We start from the raw sequence: 22,126 nt of genomic DNA, 5'->3' as shown, positions 1-22,126 counted from the left end.
CACTTATGAGGATCTCCGGTTCTGTTTCCATGTTTTCCATAGCTCCTTCGTCTTCTTGTTGAATAGCTGGATCCTTGTAAAGCTCGGCGCAATACTCTTTCCATCTTCTGGCTATGTCATTAGTGTCATTTAAGATCTTGCCATTTTCCTCTGCAATTATATTAAGTTTTGGTTGGAAATTTTTGGTTATATCCTTAACCTTCTTGAATAAATCTGCTGTTTCATTAGAGTTGGAGTGTCTTTCTATTTATTTACAGATGTTTTGGATATAGCTATTTTTATCTTTTTGACAAGATTTCTTAATAGCTTTGTTCAGGTTCAGGTAATTTGGGTTTTGCCAATTTGTTACTTTAATTTGTTTCCTTTTTTCAATTAGTTCTAGGGTTTCTTTTGTAATCCATGAACTACCATTCTTTTTTATTGGGATGTGTTTGGCTGCAGATTTTGCAATGGTTTGTTTTAGGTGTGTCCAGTATGATTCAATGCTCAACCCATTTTTGTATGATAAAATTAGTTTAATCCTTTATCCAAGTGTGAGCAAACAAAGTTTGCGCCTGAAAGTATCTTCAGGACTGGGGGTAAGGTGGTACACCACCAGGGCAACTCGTTGCAAAGGTGGAGCAAGCTACCAACATTCCTATCTCAGTATCTCCTATAATGCAAAACACATCTCCTTTCAGATATGTCTAATGTTATGCATTAAGGGAAGGGCCACTACCCAGACTAGTTTCGACCTTTATTGAGGTCGAATGGAAGTTCATGTTTCTCATCATCGGCCTTTGGAGTAAAAAGCATGCTGAGGATCAGCAGACAGTGTGAGGGGAAAGAATGAAAGTTAGAGTAGGATAGTAGGAGATAAAAGAGGCCTCAGTCGACCTGTTTTAGCCGTTCCACAATGTGGATTTGGCTAAGAAGTCCTATATACATAACCTCCTGTTACCTGTTCTTTTTTTTTTTTTTTTTTTTATATAAAGAAAAAATTACCATACATAAAACAAATTTAAAAATAAACCCAAAACCCTGAGGTTCGCATTTAACTTTGTCCAAATCAAAAAAAAAAACTTATCAGGTGTTTGTGGAGGATATCCGTCAACCACCTGCTTTCGACCGCTATTTAAAAATTGCTATTAGCTGGTGATTGTTGTTGTCACTTATTAAACTTCTTGCTTAATAAATATGCTAACTTTAAGGTTACTTGTTCTTCGGTTTCGCAGGGAGTAAGTTCCAGGAAAAAAAAAGCAATAGATTAAGTTGAAAGTGATTAAAATTACATTTTTTTTTTTTTTGGCTTAATTTTAAAATGAAAGTTAATAATTTAATAATATTTAGTAATGAAATTTAATAAAATTAAGTCTAATTTTTTTTTTTTTTTTTTTTTGCAAAGAGGAACTGAAAGAAGGACATGAGGAAAAAAACAGCGCAATTAGCAAGGACAAACCTAAAGTAAGAAACAGCTGGGTGACATGAATGACCAATTTAAGACTGAAAGAAACGGGGTGAAGAGCCTGGCCTGGGTGATGCAGCCCACAAGGAGCTGCACCGCCTCGATGTAGGCCTTCGCAGCCCAGGTTCACAGGATACCCCCCCCCTCCTATGTGGACCAAACAGAAACAAAACTTAAAGGATTTTTTCTTTTTTTTTTTTTTTTAAAAAACTAGCAGAGCTGTACTAATAATCTAGAGCCTTTTCGACATGTCTAAAATTAATTCTTCCTGTTCACTATTGTAGGTTTTGCGGGTAGCTTGCCATTACCGTAGTAATTTACCGCTGCAAGGGCTCTGTGCAAAGCTATCCCCACTTCATCGCCTCCATTCGGGCCTGGGTAGCAATCCTCACTGTCGATGTTATTTATATCTTCTATAAAGACATCATTCCACTCTGCGCTGACCATGTTTGGTCCATTTTTCCCTGTGAGTTGTAGTTCATCTCTGAAAACTTCTATCCCCTTTTTTAGCAGATTCCTCTGCTCGGAGTCCCCTTTTAAATAATGCAATAATAATGAGTTCGCTTTCACGTAGGGGATCTCTGTGGGTTCTGGTATTGCCCTTGTTTCAGTTTTGCCTGGAGTTCCTTTATGAGGTTGTCCTATTACTTCTTAGACCTCTTCTTGTTCTTCTATTGTTTCAATTTCAGCTCGTGTGTTGTTAGTAGGTGGTTTTTTGACCGATGAATCTTTGGTCTTCTTCTTCGCTGACCGTGTGGTTACCCCTTCTGTTTCTTTGGGCTCTCTTGTTTGTTCGTTTTTCCAGTAATGGTGGCATCTTCCGAATTCACAACCAACCTTGTCTTTTTTTTTCTTTTCTTTTCCTTCTTTTTTCTTCATACTTTCTGGGTTTTTGCATGGAGATTTCTTAAAAGCTTCTGTTGTTGTAGTTTTATCTTTTTTCTGGCTCTTCGAGTCTTTTTCGTCCTCACTTGATGTCTCGTTGCTTTCATTATACCATTTCTTGTGAGGCCGAATGGGGAGAGCTTCATCTGTTTTCTCTTCGTTTTCTCTTTCTGTTTCTATTTCATTTAATGCTGTGAGTGCTGGAAAGACGTCTAGGTCTAAGATGTTTGTGCCTGTAGCTGTGTTGTCTGCGGTCAGTGAGTCTTGCCTTGTAGACTCTGTGATTGGTGAAATAGTGCCTCCTGCTTTTTCTGCAAGTGTCCGACTAGGACAAACGTTGATTTTGTGGGTGGTGTCCCTACATTTCAGACAGGGTGCCTCACACTGGGATAGCACATGTCCTGCCCCCATGCAATTCCTGCACTTGTTCTTGGGGCAGTCCGCGCCTAAGTGCTCCAGTGATCCACACCGAAAGCACTGTCTTTTTACACCCAGATAGCTAACCATCACCCGGGCTGATCCGATCATGACGAAGCTTGGGATTTCCTCCTTCATCATGATCGAGAATGAGACCTCTCCCGACTTCCACTGAGTAACCTCAGCGTCCATGCCAATTTTTATGTCCTTCACGGCTCCCCATCTTGAGAAAACTTTGATTATGATATCTTTATCTTCTTCTAGATATTCTAACGGGAACCTTTCTATTTTGACTGTTTTTGCAACACTTCCAACCACAAAGGGATGAAAGACTTTCCCATTGCACTCTATACCACTCAGCAGTTGCTCACGTGTTGCAGCATTTGCACAAACAACCTGATATCCCTGCCCCCCATACGGTGTAAAACCGGAAATTTTGTTCGCCCCCACTCTATCTATGATGGTTTTCGCAAAGGTTCTCTTATGGATCTCTATGTCTATTTCGAAACCGAGGGTTCTCACCCTCGGTAAAACCGAAGACATTGTTTTAAAAAAGAGAGTACGTCCCTATATCACGAAAGTAAGTTCCCATACAATTTGCATTGGTCAAAACGGAAGGGCCGTGAATTGAAAACAAAAAAGCCAAAAGAACAAATAAAGCAATTCTTACCACTTATGTCAGTCTTACCACCAGCTTAGAGCTTTTTCGGACAACCGCAGGAGCACAATCCAAGCCTTAAGAACGTTGAAAGGAGACTTCTGGAGCTCTCTCGGGGGATCTCGTGGTCTGCCACTGGAATCCTCGAAAGTAACCGGACGATCTGACGCTCTAACTTGACCTTGAACTGCAACTGGTCTGCTACTGGAATTCTGCTTACAAGTGATCCTTAAGGTAGTCCAAACTCAGAGACATACGTCGACCTTGAAAGCTTGACCTTAGGTCTCATCAGTGAGAGCCAGGCCCAAGTGGAGATACCAGGCAAAAGCATTAGCAGGTCATCTCTACCTATAGGAGTTGCCAAATGGTGTGCCACCCTTTTTTTAATAAATTACTCTGGATTTAGAGAAAGATGTTGAAAGTTTATTTTTCACTTGGTTAGAGTATAATAAAATTAGTTTAATCCTTTATCCAAGTGTGAGCAAACAAAGTTTGCGCCTGAAAGTATCTTCAGGACTGGGGTAAGGTGGTACAACACCAGGGCAACTCGTTGCAAAGGTGGAGCAAGCTACCAACATTCCTATCTCAGTATCTCCTGTAATGCAAAACACATCTCCTAGCGGATATGTCTAATGTTATGCATTAAGGGAAGGGCCACTACCCAGACTAGTTTCGACCTTACTGAGGTCTCTTCAGTGGAAGGTGCACAACACCTTCCACTGAAGGAGTGTTGTGCACCTTTATTGAGGTCTCTTCAGTGGAAGGTGCACAACACCTTCCACTGAAGAGACCTCAATAAAGGGCGAAACTAGTCTTATTGAGGTCTCTTCAGTGGAAGGTGCACAACACCTTCCACTGAAGGAGTGTTGTGCACCTTTATTGAGGTCTCTTCAGTGGAAGGTGCACAACACCTTCCACTGAAGAGACCTCAATAAAGGGCGAAACTAGTCTGGGTAGTGGCCCTTCCCTTAATGCATAACATTAGACATATCCGCAAGGAGATGTGTTTTGCATTACAGGAGATACTGAGATAAGAAAGTTGGTAGCTTGCTCCACCTTTGCAACGAGTTGCCCTGGTGTTGTACCACCTTACCCAAGTCCTGAAGATACTTTCAGGCGCAAACTTTGTTTGCTCACACTTGGATAAAGGATTAAACTAATTTTATTATACTCTAACCAAGTGAAAAATAAACTTTCAACATCTTTCTCTAAATCCAGAGTAATTTATTAAAAAAAGGGTGGCACACCATTCGGCAACTCCTATAGGTAGAGATGACCTGCTAATGCTTGTGCCTGGTATCTCCACTTGGGTCTGGCTCCCACTGAAGAGACCTCAATAAAGGTCGAAACTAGTCTGGGTAGTGGCCCTTCCCTTAATGCATAACATTAGATAACATTAGACATATCCGCAAGGAGATGTGTTTTGCATTACAGGAGATACTGAGATAGGAATGTTGGTAGCTTGCTCCACCTTTGCAACGAGTTGCACCACCTTACCCAAGTCCTGAAGATACTTTCAGGCGCAAACTTTGTTTGCTCACACTTGGATAAAGGATTAAACTAATTTTATTATACTCTAACCAAGTGAAAAATAAACTTTCAACATCTTTCTCTAAATCCAGAGTAATTTATTAAAAAATGGGTGGCACACTATTCAGCAACTCCTATAGGTAGAGATGACCTGCTAATGCTTTTGCCTGGTATCTCCACTTGGGTCTGGCTCCCACTGAAGAGACCTCAATAAAGGTCGAAACTAGTCTGTGTAGTGGCCCTTCCCTTAATGCATAACATTAGACATATCTGCAAGGAGATGTGTTTTGCATTATAGGAGATACTGAGATAGGAATGTTGGTAGCTTGCTCCACCTTCAATGAGGTGGTACAACACCTGGTGTTGTACCACCAGGTGTTGTACCACCTTACCCCAGTCCTGAAGATACTTTCAGGTGCAAACTTTGTTTGCTCACACTTGGATAAAGGATTAAACTAATTTTATTATACTCTAACCAAGTGAAAAATAAACTTTCAACATTTTTGTATGCTAGTTCTTGCCAATTTCTCCAGTACCTTAACCACATCTTCAGATAGATAGACTGGCTTATAATTTGTAGCCATAGACTTATCACCATCTTTTTGCAGTGGAGCAATTTTATCTTCTTTCTACTCTCTTGGAACCTGTGGTCTTGCAAGATTTATTAAACAGGCATATACCAATGCTACTACCAATTCCCTGAAACATCCCTTTAAAATATGTGGTTATATGTCATCAAATTCCTTATTGATATCAAACTTATTTATTTCTTCATATACCTCCTTATACCTCCTGCTCACTTAGAATTAAGCCATTCTCTCCGTGTTTCTTTTTTTTTTTTTTTTTTTTTTTTTTTTTTTTTTTATGTTGAGCCCATACATGAGAGATTTATTAATCAACTTAAAGTATGTTAGTAGTGTGTATAGGTAGTGGGTTGGAAAAGGAAAATCTTGTTTACATTTGATTTAAAAGCCTGCATATTATATTCCTTGGGTAACACTTAAAGGTGAGATTGTTCCACAATACAGCAGAGTAGGGATGAAGGAGGAAAAGAAACTTGTTCTGTGGTTTTCAAGGTGTACGTACTGTGAAGGATGTTGGGCAGCAGCAGCTGCACATTTTCCAATGAACTTAGTACTGAGGGGGAATTATTGATGCTATTTCAGATGAACATTTGTCAAGGAAATATTTATAGAATACAGATATTGCATAAACCAAACACCTGTACAAAAGTAGGAGGAGTGAGATGGTAAGAGATGGGTTAATAATCAATCTAATTGTCCTCCTCTGTATTAAATCAAGCATTTTCAAGGAGCTCTTAGGGTCCCACTCCAAATGCAAGAACAGTATTCAATAGTTGAGCAGATTTGTGATTTGTATAAGGTAAACAAATAACAAATGTGTGCTGTCATCTGCAAAACTGTGTACTGGGATGGAGATCAACTGAAGTACGTAATTGATATATATATATATATATATATATATATATATATTAAAGATACCAAGCAATTTTATAAGATAGGTTTTAATCCTTTTTTCCCAAGTAAGCAAACAAACAAATAAGTCAAGTTTGCACCTGCACATAGTGCAGGTTTGAGGCAACTCGTGGTAAAGGTGGTGTAAGCTCCTATCACTTTCCTTAGTATTTTTCCCCTAAAGCAAAGCACAGCCCTTTGCAGGGATGTATGATGCTATGCATTAAAGGCAAGGGCTACTACCCAGACCGGTTTCGACCTTTATTGAGGTCTCGTCAGTGGGAGCCAGACCTAAAAATGCCAAGGTTGAAATTTTAACAAGTTGCCACAAGGTGCTTTGACCTTATTAAATAAAAATCTCAGGATGAGAGCAAGATGTAGAAAGTTTTTTACCTTTGGTATATATAGTATATTCAAGATACTAAGCAATTTTATAAGATAGGTTTAATCCTTTTTTTTGACCTACAAAAAACAGCATCTTATCTAAAACAGCATGTATCTTTAATATACTATATACCCAAGGTAAAAAACTTTCTACATCTTACACTCATCCTGAGATTTTTATTTAATAAAGTCAAAGCACCTTGTGGCAACTTGTTTGGGTAAAATTTATAAGCTCTGCATTACTTCAACCTTGGCATTTTTAGGTCTGGCTCCCACTGACGAGACCTCAATAAAGGTCGAAACCGGTATAGGTAGTAGCCCTTGCCTTTAATGCATAGCATCATACAAAGCACATTCCCTACACAAGGGAATGTGCTTTGCATTAGGGGAAAATACTAAGGAAAGTGGTCGGAGCTTACTCCACCTTTACCACGAGTTACCTCAGACTTGCACTACGTGCAGGCGCAAACTTGACTTACTTGTCTGTTTGCATACTTTGGAAAAAAAAGGATTAAACCTAGCTTATAAAATTGCTTGGTATCTTTAATATACTATATACCCAAGGTAAAAAAAACTTTCTACACACACACACACATATATAACCCCTTTTTTTACACTTTTCAGGGAACGGATGGAAAAAAGTGTAAATAGCAGGAAATGTAAAAAAAACATTAAAAAAGGGCTAAAAGATGACTTACTGCTAGTATGTGAGTCTACATACTAGATTACAAAATTTAATAACTGAAAATAAATGAATTTACAATGTACTTACATTTATCTATTTAAAAAAATCTTTAATTGTTGATTGTTTTTGCTTTTCGGTTTTTTTTTTTTTTTTTTTTTTTTTTTACTTAGCACCAGATTGCTTTGCATTGAGTTCAATGCTTGACCTGTTTTTTTACGATCGTGTTCAAAGTGGACATGGAGAGTCCAAGATCTTATGCTAAATGCACACATGTTCAGGCATGCCAATTTACATCTTGCAGAATTGCCATCTTTTCTTCTACCGAAATACATTTTCTGTCTTTTTTCTCCATGTTACTAACATGGATAATCCACCACCGCAACTTGAAAGCAACTTTCACACGCTAAATTACGTTGCAGAAATTCTGCAATATCAATTCATACTGTGATTGAAAAATCACGGTATCGCTCATCACAACAGTACTGCTGCATGCACGCAAGTCACCGTGATGGTGGAAACGAAACTACAGCCAAAAGCAACGCCACCTGCGAACAGAAATGCGCCGATTTCTGCTGAAATCGATTCAAAAATTGGTATTGCCACCGAGAAAAAAAATGCAAATCACAGGAAATAACGTCCACGTCAAGTTATTAATGGCGGGAAAACAATACATCGTGAGAATAGGCCTTAAGACAGGACCAACAGAAAATGACATAAAGGGCAGGAAAACGTAAATTGCGGGAACGTAAAAACGGGGTTTTACTGCACGCGCGCACACACACACACACACACACACACACACACACACACACACACACACACACGAGATAGGTTCCAAAGTTTCCAGCCTGACATACAAAATCCACACCAATTTTAAAATGCAGTGCATGACAGATAGTGCCATCTATGGGGTAGATAGTGTATTCAACTCTCTACCTGCATCATTTAGTTGGAGGTACTCGTATGACTAACACATGGCATGCTTAGTGGCTATAATGTTAAAAATTGAGTAGCCACACTGTGATTAAGATTTTCACCAAAGAAGGGCTTTCTCCAAGTGTTATCAAAGAGCAATTGGATGATGTTTATGGAGAAGCTTCTCTTTCATATTCCACTAAGAAGGAATGAGCTAAACAGTTCTGCCTAGGAAGAGAAAGCATCGAAGATGATCGTCGTGATGGTCAGCCTGTGGAAGTGATGACTGAGGAAAATGTCTCTCTTGTTAAGGAGGAACTGCTCAATGGCAGACAGCTGAAGCTCAAAGAAATCTCATCAAGGCTGGAGATCTCTATAACAACTGTCTTAGACATCATTCACAAGAAGCTTCACATGATGAAGGTCAGTTAAACGTGGGTTTAACTTCTCTCTTCTCTTCTCTTCAGAAGGGTCATCGTGTGACCTGTTCCTGCAAGTTTTAAGAGCTTTGCCAAAGGAATCAGAGAGAGAAGTGCTAGAATCCATTGTCACCAGGGATGAAATTTTTTATAGTCCTCTTTCCAAAAAGGGAATCCATGAGGGGTGCAAACTAGGCAAAGCACCACCGAGAAAAGCCAATGTCACTCAGTCCACCAAGAAGATCACAACAATCTTTTGGGATTGCCTGGAAATTCTCTTGATTAACTTCAAGGAATGGAATACCATCATGAATGCAGAATATTATGCTTCACTCCTGCACAAACTGCAAGATGCCATAAAGGAGAAAAGACAAGGTATGCTGAATCGTGGTGTTCACCTGCTTCATGACAATGCTTCAGTCTATATGGCTATTGTTACGAAGGCTGCAGTGAAGGACTGTGGCTTCCAGGAGATTGAACACCCACCATACAGCCCAGATCTAGCACCCAGTGACTAACTACCGCTTCTCAAAGTGAAGAAAGACATTCGAGGAAGAAAATTTGCAGATGACAATGAGGTGAAAGATGCAGTTTGAGGCCATTTTGCAGACAAAAGTACAGACTATTTTTTTTCAAGGGCATAGAAATGGTTATTCAAAGATGTGAAAAGTGTATTGAAGTAAAGGGAGATTATGCTGAAAAGTGACACAGTTGTTTCTTTCTATCACCTCTAAAATTTAGTCAGGCCAGAAACTTATGGAACCACCCTTGTAAAAGGAAGAAAGAGGTGGTGAGAGAAGAGAACCTTGTGGAATCCTGGCATTAGTTAAATGGTGAGAGGATAAGGAGCCATCTACCATCACATACAGTGTGCATCCAGACAGAAAGCTGACAATCCAACTGCAGAAGTCCTGGAACAGATCAAATGATGGGAGTTTGTTTAGCAAGCCTTTGTGCCAGACCCAGTCAAAAGCTTTGGAGATATCAAGTGCAGTCACTTGAGTTCACCAAACTTCTCCATGGCATTTGTCCAGAGATGCGAGTAGATCTCCTGCTGATCAGCAGTGGCAGAATTCATGCTGGTGATCGTTTATTAGTTAAGTATTCTCGAGGTAGTAGGAGTTGGGAAATTGATGGTTCTCTCCATTACTTTAGATAGGACTGAGGTGAGTGAGATATGGTGGTAATTTGATGGCAGGGATTTGTCACCCTTCTTAGGATTGGGTTGAACACAGGACAATTTCCAGGCTGGGGAGATAGATATCAGTGCAGTAAGACAGCATATACAAGGGATATAGGACAGGCATCAGTTCTAGTGCACAAACCTTCAGTACGAATAGAAGAACACCATCAGGACCAGGGACTTTTTATGTGTCTAATTTGGACAATATTTTTCTGATCTCTTTCTGGCAAGAGGATATAGGGGCATTGTGTATTGCGCATCTGGAGTGGCTGGGGGAATTTACCATGATCAGTTATGTGCGCATTGGAAGGCAAAATGTGATTGGAGATTGGTTTTTTCTGTGAGTGATGATGAAATAGAGCCATCTGGACTCTATTTCATCATCACATTTCATAGGAAGGTGGGAATAGTGTTGGGCAAAAGTTACGACCAATTGCTTTGGCAAGAGAACAAAAGGCTCAGCTGCCATTTGGACAGGCTGCAAGATTCTTGCTTTTTGCTCTTTCAAACTCTGATTTGGAAGCACTGAGGGTTTTTTTTTTTTTTTTTTTTTTTTTTTTTGTAGCTATTTTGGACTTGAGTATAAGCACTAAAGGAGAATGGAGTTCTTGATGTAAGCCAGTTGTGGTATGCTTGATTTTTTATTTGTACAGCCTTGGCACATCTTTTGGGGAACCAGCAGTTAGTTAGGGGGATGGCAGTTCAGAGTAATGTGGGGAATGCATGCTTCCATGACAGTAAGGATTACCTCAAAGAATGAGGCATGGAAGTCACAGAGGCTGTCCCACTTGGCACTGTTATAATGTCAAACTATGTGCTCTTGTATGAGAGTGGCTGTGTAAGTGTTGTTGCATGGGGGAGAAGATGAACACTAGACTGTGGTCAGAATTACCTTTGGGGGGGGGGGGGGGCACTACATTCACTGTGCATTTAAAAGGGTAATTAGTGAGAAAGAGATCTAGGATGTTTGGGGAATGGTTTGAGTTATCTGTTATTCTGGTCGGCATGTGAACAAGTTGTGTAAGGTTGTTGGTGACAGATATTTTAGTATCTCTGCCTGCAAGATCTGTGCAACTGGAGAAGAAAAGCCAGTTGGTGTTGTGAACATTAAAATCTCCTATGAGGATGATTTTGATGTTGGGAAAGTGGTACTGAAGAAAATCAATTTTTAAGGAAAGGAAATTAAAGAGATCAGAGTGGTTGGTGGCACTAGGGGAGTGATAGAGACAGCAAATGAATTTTGACTGAGTGGGGAAAGGATGTTTTCAAACAAAGAAGATCAAAGTTAGGCAATTCTGGGTTGGGTGCTCTCTGGCAAGGTATGTCAGAATGGATGTATACACAGATGCTGTGTATACAATTTGGAAAGTTGAGAGCAGGGGGAGGGATGAAATTTGAGTTTCTACCAAGAAGAGTTGGTAGGTTTGGGTAGATTGGAGAGGATAGTGGCCAATGTTAAGGTTGAAGCCACGGATGTTAGCAAAGTGGATATGCAAGGCTCTGTGGGGGATATATTTGACTGTAAGATCTTGCACATTTCCTATGCAGTGCCAAAACATTGGTCTCCATGGTGACTACTAGTGGTGTCACTTGAATTCTGTACTAATTTTCCTCATTTGTAGTCAATGGCTCAACTGTTGTCTCCATTTTGGAGTGTTTCTTTGAGTTGGTTTTAAAGTTGATATGCTTGTTCTCTCTGGGCAAAAGTTAGATCAGGTTGAGCACGTATGCATGATTGGGGAAAGTGTCCTTGAACTTGTTATTAATCACTGTTAATAATTTACATGTGTTTGTTGGTGTATTGTCACTTGTGTAAGTCACTTTCACAAGGCATGGAAAGTTCGCTACATCCTTTCTTTTATTTGCGGGTCCGAAAAGATGGCAACTGATGATATTTCTAGAATCAAAGTTGCACTGTCCTGCTAATTTGCTGATGTCATCTTTTAGTGATTCACCACTTTCCGTCAAGTTCAGTGGTGAATTTCTTGTTTTCTATATCCTCTACACTTAAGTTTTTCATGATTTCACCCTGATGAGGATGAAACACCGTTATAAATTGTTCACTGTATACCTCAGCAATGTCTTCTGCAGCAGTTACCATTCTACCATTTTTCATCCATTAACATCATCTTACCATAATTATTTTTCCTTCTACTTGCCACATATCTGAAAAATTCTCAGTTTTTTCTTTGACTGTTTTTTTTTGCCCTTTTTTTCAAATATGTTTACACAAATCTTTCTCAAAATATTCAACAAGGAAACTTAATTCTCATCTGTAATATGGATCACACTGCAATCTAGAATGCTTAGTCAGAAACTTAAATCCTAAACTGGCATGATGAGAGCTGCACTCCAACCATCTAGGATTTAATCTTCTGACTAAGCATTCTGGATTACAGTGTAGCCCAACTGCAAAACTTTTATATCATCATATATAAGAATTTCTCATTCAATATCAATGCAATGAACAACATGGAATTACTAAGGGAGTATGATGTTTGAGTAACTGCTTCCATTTTACAATTATGTGATAGTTGAGTGAGACAAGTCCAAAAGACTGTTTTGCCAGAAGACCATTGTCGTTTCTTATTTTTTATTTTTAAGAATTCTTTCTATGCAGAGGCTTCTGAAATATCAAATACTGATATCTGAAATAAAAAAATCTTCTGGATTCTAAACTAGTACATGTAGTCCAACCTCTTCATAACGGTAGTTAATGTGTCTGAAAAAATGTCCAGAATGTGTTATTCAAAATATTCCATAAAGTAATTGGCTCGAGTTGGAGAAAGGGAAGACCCATAGCTGTTCCATCGATTTGTTTACAGTTTGTTCTGGCATGAAGTGATTACTTGGATGGTTGCCAGCAGTGTGAGGACCTCTGTGAGAAAAGGGGTATATGCAGAACTACAAGGCTGGTGATTATGAAGGCTGGTGATTATGAAGAGCTCAGGAGACAGCTTGCAGTGTAGCATGGAAAAATTAGTTGGAAAAGAAATCAATGCAGCTTGGGGGATATTCAAGAACTATCTAGTAGAAGCAATGTTTAAATGTATTCCAAGGGTGAGAAGGTTAAATAAGGTAGGTATGAAAAGGTTAAGCATATGATATAGACAAAAAAGCATTATGGAGGCAGCATAAGAGAAGTGGTAATAACCAATTCCACGAGGATTACAAAGAGCAGGCGAGGAGGGTGACTTGGTTGGTATGAGCAGCAGTCAGCTAATGAAGCCAAAAAGAATCCTAGAGAGTTCTTTCGATATGTAGCCAGCAAAAAAAAAAAAATTATTATGGAAGGATGACATTGATTAGATAAAAATGGTATAAGGACAACTACTGCAGAAGATATAGTGGAGATACTTAATGAGCAGTTCATAAAGATCTTTCATTCTTGTGAATGTGACATCATGGAGAGATTGAGAGCAGTTGATGATGGGGAGGAGAGACTGACTGCAAGTGAGCAACAGGTATATGGGGAATTGAGCAAACATGATGTTAATAAGGCTGTGGAACTTAATAATATATCACCACGCATTCTGAAGGAATATGCCAGGGAGTTGACATCTGCCTTGACATATTTTTTTAATATGAATCTGGGTCGAGTTCCAAAGGAGTGGAAGGAGGGAAAGATTGTGCCACTTCATAAAGGAGGTGATAGAACTCAGGCATCAAATTATAGGGCCTATTTGTGTGTCAGTTGTTGTGGTTAAGTTGTTGGAGAAGCTGGTGAGAACTAGAACCAAGAAGTGGGTTAACAACAATGGTATTATCATTGACGAATAGCATGGATTTGATAAAGGGAGGTCATGTTTTAGTAATCTACTTACTTATTATAATAAGGTGATGACAAAGGAGAGGGATACACAGTAGCATACTTAGATTAGTGCATTGGATCGGAGACTGGCTATCTGATAGGTATCAGCAAGTTGTGTATGGGGAAGCAATATCCCGGAAGAGGAAAGTCACTAGTGGTGTGCCTCAGGGGTCTGTTTTAGAGCCACTGCTGTTTAATCTGTATGTAAATGATATTGGCAAAGATTTGGATAGGGAAATTCAGTTGTTTGCAGATGATGCAAAGTTGGAACGAACTATGAGGAGTAGAGAAGATGTTGTGGCCTTACAAGAAGACTTGAATAAATTGAGTGAATGGGCCTGGAAATGGGGATGCAAGTTCAATGGTGCAAAATGAAGGTTTTAAAATTTGGGAAACAAAGATGGGATGTAGAATTTAGGCTTGGTGGAGATATATTGTTGGAGGTGGAGGAAATACGAGATCTTAGGGAGATAGTAGATAAGGATCTGAAATTTAGGAGACACATTGCCAAAATTGTGAGAACACAAAGAATTCTGGGAATGATGCAGAGAACACTGACTTGTAGAATTAAGGAGATTCTTGTTCCATTGTATAAGGCTTTGATTGGGTCACACATGGACTTCTGTGCACAGATTTGGTCACCTATGGACAGATTTTGCACAGGTCACCAAATCTGTGCACAGAAGTCCATGTGCACAGATTTGGTCACCTGGTTTTCAAAAGGATGAAGAAATGTTAGAAAGGGTGCAGAGATGACTAACTAAGGTAATTTCTGATCTTTGGAATGTCGAATATGAGGAAAGGTTGAGAAGATACAATTTGCAGAGTCTAGTGAAGGAGGAAGAGGGCTGATATGATGGAGACAGGTTTTTTTGCATGTGCAGAGTTGTAAATGATTGGAATGCCTTGCCTGAGAGTGTGGTGTCCGCAGAGAATTTGAGTGTGTTTAAGGTGTGGTATGATGAGCTGTGTGTATGACAAAATGCCCTCATAGATGAGTCTTTGACTCTATGGGGGTCATGGGATGATAATAATAATAATCTAAAGTATCTTGAATTAATTACGAAGTCGAATAATTTTACAATATCTTTCCTCCAGAACAACATTTTTTTCACCTAAATCATCAGTTTGGTAGTACAGATATGTTGATGATGTGCTTGCTGTATGGAACTCCTCTTTGTCTGAACTTTGTGAATTTCTTAGAAAAATTAATTCAATTAATCAAAGAAGAATCAAATTTACCCTAGAAATAGAAGACAACAACTCTTCTTCCTTTTCTAGATGTTCTCATTCTCCATCAACCAAATGGCAGCTTACAGTTCTCAATATGTAGAAAACCAACTCATACTGGTAAATATATTGATTCTAACTCTCATCATCACTCTCAACCTGCTGCCAATGTTTTTACGGAATATTTTCAAAAACAAGCCTTGATTCGTTCTCTCTCAAACCATCTATCAGGTTAAGATATGTGGATAATGTGTTTTCCATTTAGTCTCATGGTGTAGACACATTAAACTCTCCTCTCTCACTTCAATAGTCTTCACCTTAGTATCCAGCTTACTATGGAAAAAGAAACTAATAATAGTTTAGCCTTTCTAGACACTTTGGTGACATGCCTATCCAATGATAACTTGTCCCTTCCAGCATGTGGGAAACACAGACAGATACATCCACAACCTTTCCCATCAACACCCCCCCCCTCTCATTAAAACACAACTAACAGAACCTATAACCTTTGTTCCAATGAGTCCTCTCTTGCAATAGGACGTAATCATATACACCACACCTCCCTCAGTTTTAAAAAAATAATTAATCATTTCCCCAATTCCTTGATCTTCTCTTCAGAAAAATTTCAGAAAGCTATTACCATTTCTATGTCCAAGGCACATCAGAAAAAATAGCCAGAATCCTAAAGAAATACACCACTTTCAAGCCCACTTAAAACTAGCTACCCTTATCCACTCCACTAAAGACAAACTTCCTCTTCTCTCAGTTCCAGGTATATACAGAGTTTCTGCAAGTTAGCCTACTATGGACAGACAGGAAGATCAGCTACCATCTGCATGGAAGAACACAAAAAAATATTTCTGCAATCATGACTATGGTCAATCTGTGCTTACAGGCCATGCTTTGGATACAGCTCACAGAATCAATTGGAAAAGACCATCATGCTCCTCAAGAGTAAATTTAGAAGAGAAAGACTGTTTTTAGAATCAGCTGCCCTTAAAAATCAGCCTAATTTGAATAAATATGGTTGCATAAAACTTCTCAAAATATAGGAAACATTAATTAATTAATAAAAAACATTATAGGAAACATACTTCCTTTGAAATCCCAGTTTACATCCTAGGCTGCCAATAGGTACCCCATCTAGTTAGGACTCTAGTCTTTCATTCATGTAAACAACAAATTACATGATAGCCACAGTAATTAACTTTAATGAAAGTACAGATATTTTGTACTGAAAATAATAGTTATCAGCTTGTAGAAACAAAGAAATCAAACAGGCATACAAGGTACATACAATAATTGATGTTTACCAATTCAAATAGTTGTTGTAAGCTAAATATTAATATATTAATAAATAATATTAAAACTATTTTTGCTGTTTACATAAAATGAGAATCTCCAAAAACTTTAAATAATAGTTATCATCAGCTTGTAGAAACAAACAAATCAAACAGGAATACAAGGTACATACAATAATTGATGTTTACCAATTGAAATAGTTGTTGTAAGCTAAATATTAATAAATAATATTAAAACTATTTTTGCTGTTTACATAAAATGAGAATCTCCCAAACTTTTAGGAGAGAGAGACAATCGTTCGGATTTAGGTTAGGCTGATGTAAAAGAGCTTCGCAACTTTCTTTGAAAAGGTGTTCATATTTAAAACTACTTCTATAGAGAAGTTTGTCTTCTCCTCTAGCTTGCAGTAACCATTTTTAATTGGTAAACTGATTGTTGTATGTATTTCTGTTCTTTGATTTGCTTGTTTCTACACATTGATGATGTACTGTTATTTTCATTACAAAATATCTGTACTTTCATTAAAGTTAATAACAGTGGTTATTGTGTAATTTGTTTATAATTATTCCACAAGTACCTTTAAAGATTACACTTTGGTTCACGTGCTTCACTTAGTTTTGTGCTGCCATTGTGTGTATGTGTGTGTTATGTTTCATATTGTACTCCTTAACGATGTATGTCTCTGTAACTGAGAAGAAATACTGGAAGAATTAAATACTATTTTCAATCCTTTCCTAGGTGCTGTTTCACTCCATTAACTTCTAACATAAGAATATAATTTATTGTCAAGTATAATTTACTTTGTAACCAGAAGAAAAAACTCTCTGAAACTCTCATTTAATTTATAATATATTTTATTTTGTTATAGTCATTTTAGTTTATACTGATTATATGTTTGCACAAGTTTTATATTTTATCTCAAATCAGTGAATTTTAGAATTGTTCTTCCTTCAATTCTCCTCAGCTAAGGCTCTTATCAATTGAAGAGAACTCATTGAAGGCTTAAGTTTTTTTGTGATGTCAGGAGGTCAGGAAGAAACTTTTTTTTTTTGAGTAGGTTTTTTAATTTCTTAATTTGCAATTTAGTGGATTCATAACCTAAAAGCCTGTAGGCAGAGTGATCTCTAAGAATGATATCCATTTTCTAATTATATCACTGGCACAGAGATAATGGTAGCACTTCCGTTGTCGGCCCTGTGATGACTATACTGTTATCTTTACATACTTTATAGAGGGCACTGAACTGGCAGAAAGATAGATTTCTTTTAGGAGGTGAAGATCTAGAAAGTGAATTGGCAAAATCAAGCCTAATGTTGTAAACTATCCCTAGAGCTAAGTTATGGATATCACACTCAATGTTGGACATTAAGGTCTAGTGCTTGGACAGGTAACCCTCGTATAATGTGGATGTTAGGTTGCACAAAAATGCCACGTTATATAAATCGCGTTAAGTGAGACTCAGATCACATAGAAAAAGTGTGGTTAGGTTCCAAAATCTTTTTTTTTTTAAGATTATATAAACAATGATATATCCAACAAAAATATATTTTTATTTAATTCAGGTAATTCATGTAAGTTAAGAAAACATATAAACTATGAAACAAATACATAGCATAAAATTATAAAAACTTATAAATTGTACATAAACTTCATTGCACATAATACATAAATGTTTTAGGCAAAATAAAATAAAGTGTATATTTTAATCATCATGACGCTCTTCAAAACTAACATTTCGTAAATGTTCTTCATTTATGAGTGGCTGGATGCCGTCATCACTTGAAATCTCTTGGACATCATTTGTATCATTCTCATTGCATACTTCAGCTGGTTTAGTTATCAAGAAGTCAGTAATAAGACCTTGCTTAACACTATGCTGCAATTTTTTATTAAGTTCATAACATGGAGCTAAACAAATATCCAATTGTCTCGTGAATTTTCCGGAGGGCTCCATTGGGAGATCATTATCCATAAAATAACTTTCTTGCCAAGTCCAATCCTTCTGCTAATTTCTTTAAACTGAATTCTTTAACGGATTCATCACAATCAGAATCTTCGGTAAACAATTGACATACATGCATGCTACAGGGTATTTCCCCTAATCCCTACTTATAACTACATGCGCAAATTTACCAAAGATAAAATTAGATTTTTAAGTCGTGCGTTGAAAAATATATGAAAAGATAAAGGGTTACTACAGTCTGTAGACCGTCTTATATCAAAACCACGTTGTATAAGTACCGCGTTCAACAAGGGTTACTACAATTTGCAGACTGTGTTATATCAAAACCACGTTGTATAAGTATAAGAAACCGCGTTACATGAGGATTACCTCTACTTGTTTAGGTGCAACAAGTAGAGGTAATCGGCAGCTTCGTTAGCCTTTTTGATGACATGTTGACTACTATATAAAGAGGTTGAACTTGAGGAATGGGTTCAGAATCCAAAAGTCTGTTGTACTTACTGATATGTTTATTTTTTATTTTCAAGAATTCCTTTGGGCTGAGGCTTCTGAAAATTAAAGAGAATAGTATAAAGTTCCATCTTAAAAATCGCTCAGACTGTAATGAGCTGATGGCTACATTGGTATTGAAAAAATAGTGTGTGTAATAGCAATGTGTTCACGTAGCAGAGCAAAACTGACACACTTGTAGATATGGAGGGCTTTCTTGGATTTGAACTTGCTTTTTTAATTTGACACAAGTAGCTAAAATTCCAATGTCCTGACATCTTTTAAGAAAAGCCAGCCAGTTTAATTGCCTAAACTGGCTGGTCTTTCTTAAACTGCCAACTGAAATTTCATCTTACCATAGTGGCCTTCCAAGACCACCCATCTTGCTCAAACAGAGGTCAAAGTAATGCAAGAATACCAGGACTGCCTCCCCCCCCCCACACACTTTTCCAGATGTCCATGAGTCACACATGGCAAAAACAGTGGCATGGAGTTGGATCCCAACCATCACTGGGATCCAATTGGAAGAAAGGATAGTAAAAAAAAGACTCAGAAGCAGAAATCAGAAATAATATTGCCAAAATCTTGGATATTAATCCAATTTATTGTAATTAATAATTAGTTTACAATGTAATTTCCTTAAAAAATACCATTATCACCAGACTGACAGAAACTAAGTTCCTGTTTCTTGCATTTTCTACAAAGATATCCATGGGTGCTATTTCTGCAAAATGGTACCCATTCTTCCCCAGTCTCCTCGAAATCTGGACATTAAAGTCTAGTGCTGGTGCTTGTTTAGGTGCAATAGCTAATGGCAACTTCATTAAGCCTCTAAATCTAATCCTCTGAATCTGTTGCTATTCAACACTTCCAAAAATATAGTTTGGAACAATATCTTCCCCCCACTCCTATTATTTCTAAAAAATACAATTTTTAAGTCTTTGAATACAATGTTCATAACTATTATTTTCTTTCTCCTCGACTTTTTACCCATTCATATGTTCAGTATCATATGTATTATAGGATAAACAGCCTTTTATGTGCAGACTAAAGGCAGCAATTTTTCATGCCACTTCAGATCCTCAGAGGCAGGAGTTGTATCCTATCCAGTAATGAAAATTATCTACCTAAAGTCTTTTGCAAATATCCATTCTACTTTGGGATTTACAATCACACCTATAGGATGGAAAACAGATTATCCACTCAGATCTAATTATGAATCCCAATGTAGAGTGGATGTTTGCAACGCCTGCTTGCTGAGGATCTAAAGTGGCATGAAAAATTGTTACAGGTAGGCATTCAAAAATCCAGCCATCGATAATCCGATTCCTTCAGATCTCAGGCATGGATTTCGGAGTGTTCATTTTCAAATTTACCGCATTGGTGAGCCAATGTTTTCTGTTTATGTTTATGTTTTGATGGCGCTGTAGTCGATAAGCATTGCGATAACCTGCTTATTCCTTCTCATTTTATCATTTATTTGCTGCTGTATAGCCCCATTATGGATTCAGCAAAGAAAAGAGGTGGCGTAAAAAGTAAACATCATGCGTTGTCGATCACAGAGAGAGAGAGAGAGAGAGAGAGAGTGGAAGTGCTTTTTTATTCAGAATATTTTATATTTTATATATGAACTATATTATTCAGGTGAACTAAAATTCTGTAGAACTGTTATATTTAGTTGAACATTAAAATTTCATAAGCTTTTCATTTAGTGTTTAATTTTCTTTCTTTAAAGGACTGTACTGTAGTCATTTTCTGTTAAAAATATACAGCATATATAACCATCCGAAATCCGGCATTTTCAAAAATCCGGCACCCTTCAGGTCCGGAGGTTGCCGGATTTTTGAATACCTACCTGTACCTTTGATTTATGGAGTAGGATTCCCAAATTATCAAACCATCAAAAGAGATCAGACTTATCAAACAATCGCCCACCCACAGTATCAAAAAACTACAGCTTACAAAAAAACTACTATATGTGTATCATGGAAGAAATTTAAAACACTACATACTTGTTAATAATTCTTTCAGGACCATATGCAGAACTTAGTGATATATCTTCAACATCTTCAATTTCAGGAGTTGATAAAACATCATTTAAATCTGATTCAAAACCATCTACCCAACCATCTTCTGAAAAGAAAATTACAATAATAATAAAGTAAATAAATACATAAATGAAGTGCTATTGTATATTATCAAGTTACGTGTTCACACAATGCAACTCAATAAGGAATTTTAAAGTGAAAAGAAAAAAATATGGACAGTTTATTTTGTGGCACTAGCATTAACAGGAATTGAAGCAGGCAGCATGCTTTTGGAAAACTGGAGTCATCATGGGGAAGAAGGAAAAAGAGAAGTGAAGTCCTAATAACTGTAAACTGATTTCCCTCCTTCTTAGAATGACCCATAGCTGCTGAATCAATCCTTCATCCCTTGATCAGTCCCAAGAAAACGGTTTAAATGGGAACCAATACTGATTTAAATTACAGATGAAGCCAATACCAGTGTTTAGATGTGTTGTCTAATTTTTCTGTTTTGCAGGGGGGGGAATCTATATGAGACTTCTAAAGAAACCATTATGATTACTACTGTGGGCAATAATCATAATCTTTTATTTAGAATAAGTGTTAGGAAACTACAAGGATGAAAAAAACAGTGCTGAATTTCTTCAAGGAAAATTATGAGCATATAATGAAACAATGGGAATTAAAAGGATCAACATATTGCATACTGTAGGTTAAGTGTTGAAAAACAGGAAAATGCTAAGACAGTTGTACTTTCACAGCATACTAATTAAAACAAACTTGCTCTATGGCAGGGAAAATAAAAGAGGGGGGGAGAAATAAGATCACCAGCCAACTGACGAATATGAGAAAAAAAGCAGCTTAGAACAATTATAAGCTAAGTGAATATTTGCTTTTATATTTTCAAGCAGGCTTGCACTATACTATGCAGGTTTTCAGAACCAAATCCCATGGAATAGAAATGTTAGTGGCTATTCCCATAGTTTGTTATGTCTGTTAATTGCATATATTCTCTGGCAGCTTTGTATGTCTTGCAGGATGAAACACCATGTCAATATCAGACTAGCTAACTTAAATTCAGCTGAAAAGTCTCTATTAAGAGTTCTGATATTCTGGATGGGATCTACACCTATCTTTCAAACTAAGGGACACTGTCAATACCAACTGAATTAGAGAAGTTCACAGATATTTACTAAACTATGAAAATTATAGGTAAGTACTTTAATAGGAACACTAAAGCATAAGAGTAATTAAAGCAGGATGTGCAATGTCTTTGTAATCAGAACATATTTAGCATCAAAAATCAGCA

At 37.4% G+C, this 22,126-nt stretch overlaps 1 protein-coding gene across 8 annotated transcripts in view; it reads right to left on the bottom strand.

The window, feature by feature from the left end:
• LOC150105717 (C-Jun-amino-terminal kinase-interacting protein 4-like) overlaps positions 1 to 22,126 on the bottom strand; it is a 615,637-nt gene that overhangs the window by 422,031 nt on the left and 171,480 nt on the right. For 7 of the 8 annotated variants that reach the window (XM_090394309.1, XM_090394311.1, XM_090394312.1 and 4 more), the window contains one exon: positions 20,803 to 20,923. In XM_090394309.1, the coding sequence (XP_090250435.1) occupies positions 20,803 to 20,923 (121 nt within the window). The remainder of the gene's footprint in view (positions 1 to 20,802; positions 20,924 to 22,126) is intronic. The other variant, XM_090394310.1, reaches the window with a different exon arrangement.

This window comes from Typopeltis vanoorti, chromosome 6, assembly GCF_054136105.1.
Source record: "Typopeltis vanoorti isolate ZY-2024b chromosome 6, IOZ_Tvanoo_1.0, whole genome shotgun sequence".
NCBI lineage: Eukaryota > Metazoa > Arthropoda > Arachnida > Uropygi > Thelyphonidae > Typopeltis > Typopeltis vanoorti.
The sequence above is the reverse complement of the archived record's forward strand: the minus strand, read 5'-3'. Positions and strand labels throughout refer to the sequence as shown.